The 3,101-nt window shown below is 20.6% G+C and overlaps 1 protein-coding gene across 1 annotated transcript in view; it reads left to right on the forward strand.

The window, feature by feature from the left end:
* The window catches only part of LOC126908168 (uncharacterized), a 9,880-nt gene extending 7,283 nt beyond the window's left edge, over nucleotides 1-2,597 (forward strand). Inside the window, exon 4 of the mRNA XM_050690082.1 lies at nucleotides 2,374-2,597. Within this exon, the coding sequence (XP_050546039.1) occupies nucleotides 2,374-2,463 (90 nt within the window). The 3' untranslated portion in view covers nucleotides 2,464-2,597. The remainder of the gene's footprint in view (nucleotides 1-2,373) is intronic.
* The last annotated feature ends 504 nt before the right edge of the window (nucleotides 2,598-3,101 follow it).

Here is a 3,101-nt window from a genome sequence, read left to right on the forward strand (position 1 = left end):
ATTTTCATTAAATTTCAATAAATCATAACACCATTGTACAATCACGTTTTATTGTAACAGAAAATGTATATTATAAGAAATAAATTGTAGACACATGAAAAAAATTTATCAAAATAGTAAAAACGACACGAAATCAGTATACATTGAGATTTTTGTATACATGTACAGTGTGCTTAGCACATACATTTCGTTTAAATACGATATTTAGAGGAGGTTATGATAGAATTTTTGAGGAAGCTTTGGCTTAAGTTAAACCTATCAGTGCCAACAAATTTAAAAAACCCTCTTCATTTTAGAAATTAAAAAAAAATTATCTTATAATTATGCTACTATATGAAATGACATTTACAAAAAATTATTTCTACATTTTAAGACTGCTATACCTTTTTTTAACACAGTGATCCTAATGAAATTTTAACAAAGTAAATAAGAGACAATAAGCTTTCTTTTGGTATACTTTTTTTGAAAATACAATCAATAACCTGAGTACACATTGGGCTTGAATGAAATTACCCATGCATGCAACAAATTTTTTTTCAAAACAATTTTTAAAATTATTCTGTAATATTTATCAATCTTTAAACAACATAAAATATAAGTTCTTGATGTTTATTACAATATTAAAAAACAATTGGAAATTTTTACAAAGAAAATTTATTAATTCTGGTGTTTTTTATAATTTTATTTTATACCACAAACATTTAGTTAATAAGTGTATTATTTGAAAATTTTCTTTGTTTTTAGTAATGATATTATTTTTCACAATAGCTATTTCTTATAATAAATCTGCGGTCATTTGTATTTATATTAATTTTACATTCTATATCGAACTAATTATTTAATGATCAATATTATAATAGATTTTTCATTCATCATTGGTCGATATTTTTATTCTTTGATAACATAAACTGTTTAATATTTGCTTTACAATTGTAGATTTTTTTAAACAAAATTATTTGGTTTAGCTAACAATACAGTTACTTAAATCATAAAACGACATCTTACTATTTTTTTTTGGCCAAATCAGTTGTTACCTTAACCTCCACAGGTTTAAAAATGAAAATAATGTCTTCAATTCAATTTAATAGCTGATTTCCATAAAAAAAAAGTATAATTTTCACAATTCTCGTTTCTTTCCTACAGAAAATATTGTAAAATATTTTAATTAATATAGCTATTCTTTTGAAGTTAAACAAAATATTTTTAAAATTTTTCTTATAAAATGTTTAGTTATTATTATTTTTATATATTTTAAATATATTTGTTGAAAAGTTACTACATTTAATACTAAATTATTGAATATAATGTAATACTAATACAATATTTTAAAGTTTTAAATTAAAATAATATAAAGTAAAATATATTTTACATTGACCAGCTATTTTCTTATATATTTGTAAAAATATTTTAGTAACTAAGATAAAATATTAATTGTCTATTGTTTTTTATAGATTAATTTTTTTTTTGTATTGAAAAATAATTTATTTTTATTCTCTTCTTTAAATTTTATCTAAAATAATTACACAATAAAAATTGATATTTAAAATAATTATTATTTGTTATTTTATTTATTGAATTGTCGTGTTAAATATATGTAACATTCTTTTATTTATTTAAAGTTTTTGTCTCTATTATATAAAAATAATTGTTTTAAATATAAAATTAGTATCTTTACATTTTTTTTTTTATTAATTAAAACTGGAAATATGGGTATCCTACATGTTTATTATGTAATTTTAATAAATCCAGTCCGGCCATTGATTTTAGTTAGTCTCTATGTCTTAAATAAAATATGTATTTAATATATTTCAAATTTAATGTACTCAAACTATAAATCATTTTAAAAAATTGTATTCTACAATTTATAGAATAAAAATTACGTTATAAATTTTTTTTTGTATATATAGTATTTATTAAATACATCAAAAAATACATAAAACAAAAGTTTTAAGATGCCTTAAATATTTTTTTCGATTTATGAACACTTTATATTTATTTCATTAAACCATATTTTGTGCGACATTTGTATACGGCATATTATATGAAATAATTTACTCTGTAAATAAAAAACAAATAAATAGCTATTTGAAATAGAATTTACCATATATTATAGCTATTAAAACTAGTATTACATTTTACAATAGTTATTACTTATCAGTAAAGGGATCAGACATTGAAATTACTAAGGGTCTGTAAAAATTAAATCTCCTCAATAACAAAATGTTTACGACTATTCCAAATGCGTATTACAAGTTATTGCCATTTATATTCCCAAAAGTTTACATTATATGGTAGATTTTGTTATAATGTCATTCTTTTTCTTCTATAGACTCATAATTTAAGTAAATGTTATTTATTTTATTTTATATACAGTCCAGTTGGATATATGTAGATCTTTACAACATTCGACTAAACCAAACTCGGCAACAAGAACAATGTACTAATATCATATATCAAACATGATCTGAACCGTATTACGATTTATTTTCAAGTATATACTACTTCAAATTTATGTCATATAAATTACTTCAGAAATCTTTACTCTTTGAAATATTTTAAATCTTTACCGCTTTTGAATATTTTATCTAAATCAAGCATTACAAACAATTAAAAAAAAAGGTATTTTATTTATTTATATCATATGATATAATTTAGTGGTACTATTTGTGTATATATTTTAGTGTGCTATATGTAAAATAACTAATAGTTACACTATGTATTAGTTTTTTTTTAACTTGGAAAAATTACTTAATACCTTAATGAGGTTTTATTCCCATTTATTCTCACCAAATAATCATGTTTATTATTATAGATGTTACGGTCAAAGTAGGAAATTGAATATTGTATTTGGTTTTATGTAATGTCCAACGGTTAATTAGTCAACAGAATAATGAATAATTAATATAAAATAAAAATATTCAATGTAGGTATAATTCATTAAGTTTGTTTTGTAATTGTATTGATCAAGTATTTTTGAAAGACACATTTTATCAGGCGCAAGGAATCTGCATAACCAATTATTTAACTTTTCATGAGAATTGACGAAAATTGACCATTGATTATTCATCAAAAAAAGTTAAAGATCTTAATTGAAAGAAATT

This window comes from Daktulosphaira vitifoliae, unplaced genomic scaffold, assembly GCF_025091365.1.
Source record: "Daktulosphaira vitifoliae isolate Bord-2020 unplaced genomic scaffold, ASM2509136v1 Scaffold_5, whole genome shotgun sequence".
NCBI classification, from domain to species: domain Eukaryota; kingdom Metazoa; phylum Arthropoda; class Insecta; order Hemiptera; family Phylloxeridae; genus Daktulosphaira; species Daktulosphaira vitifoliae.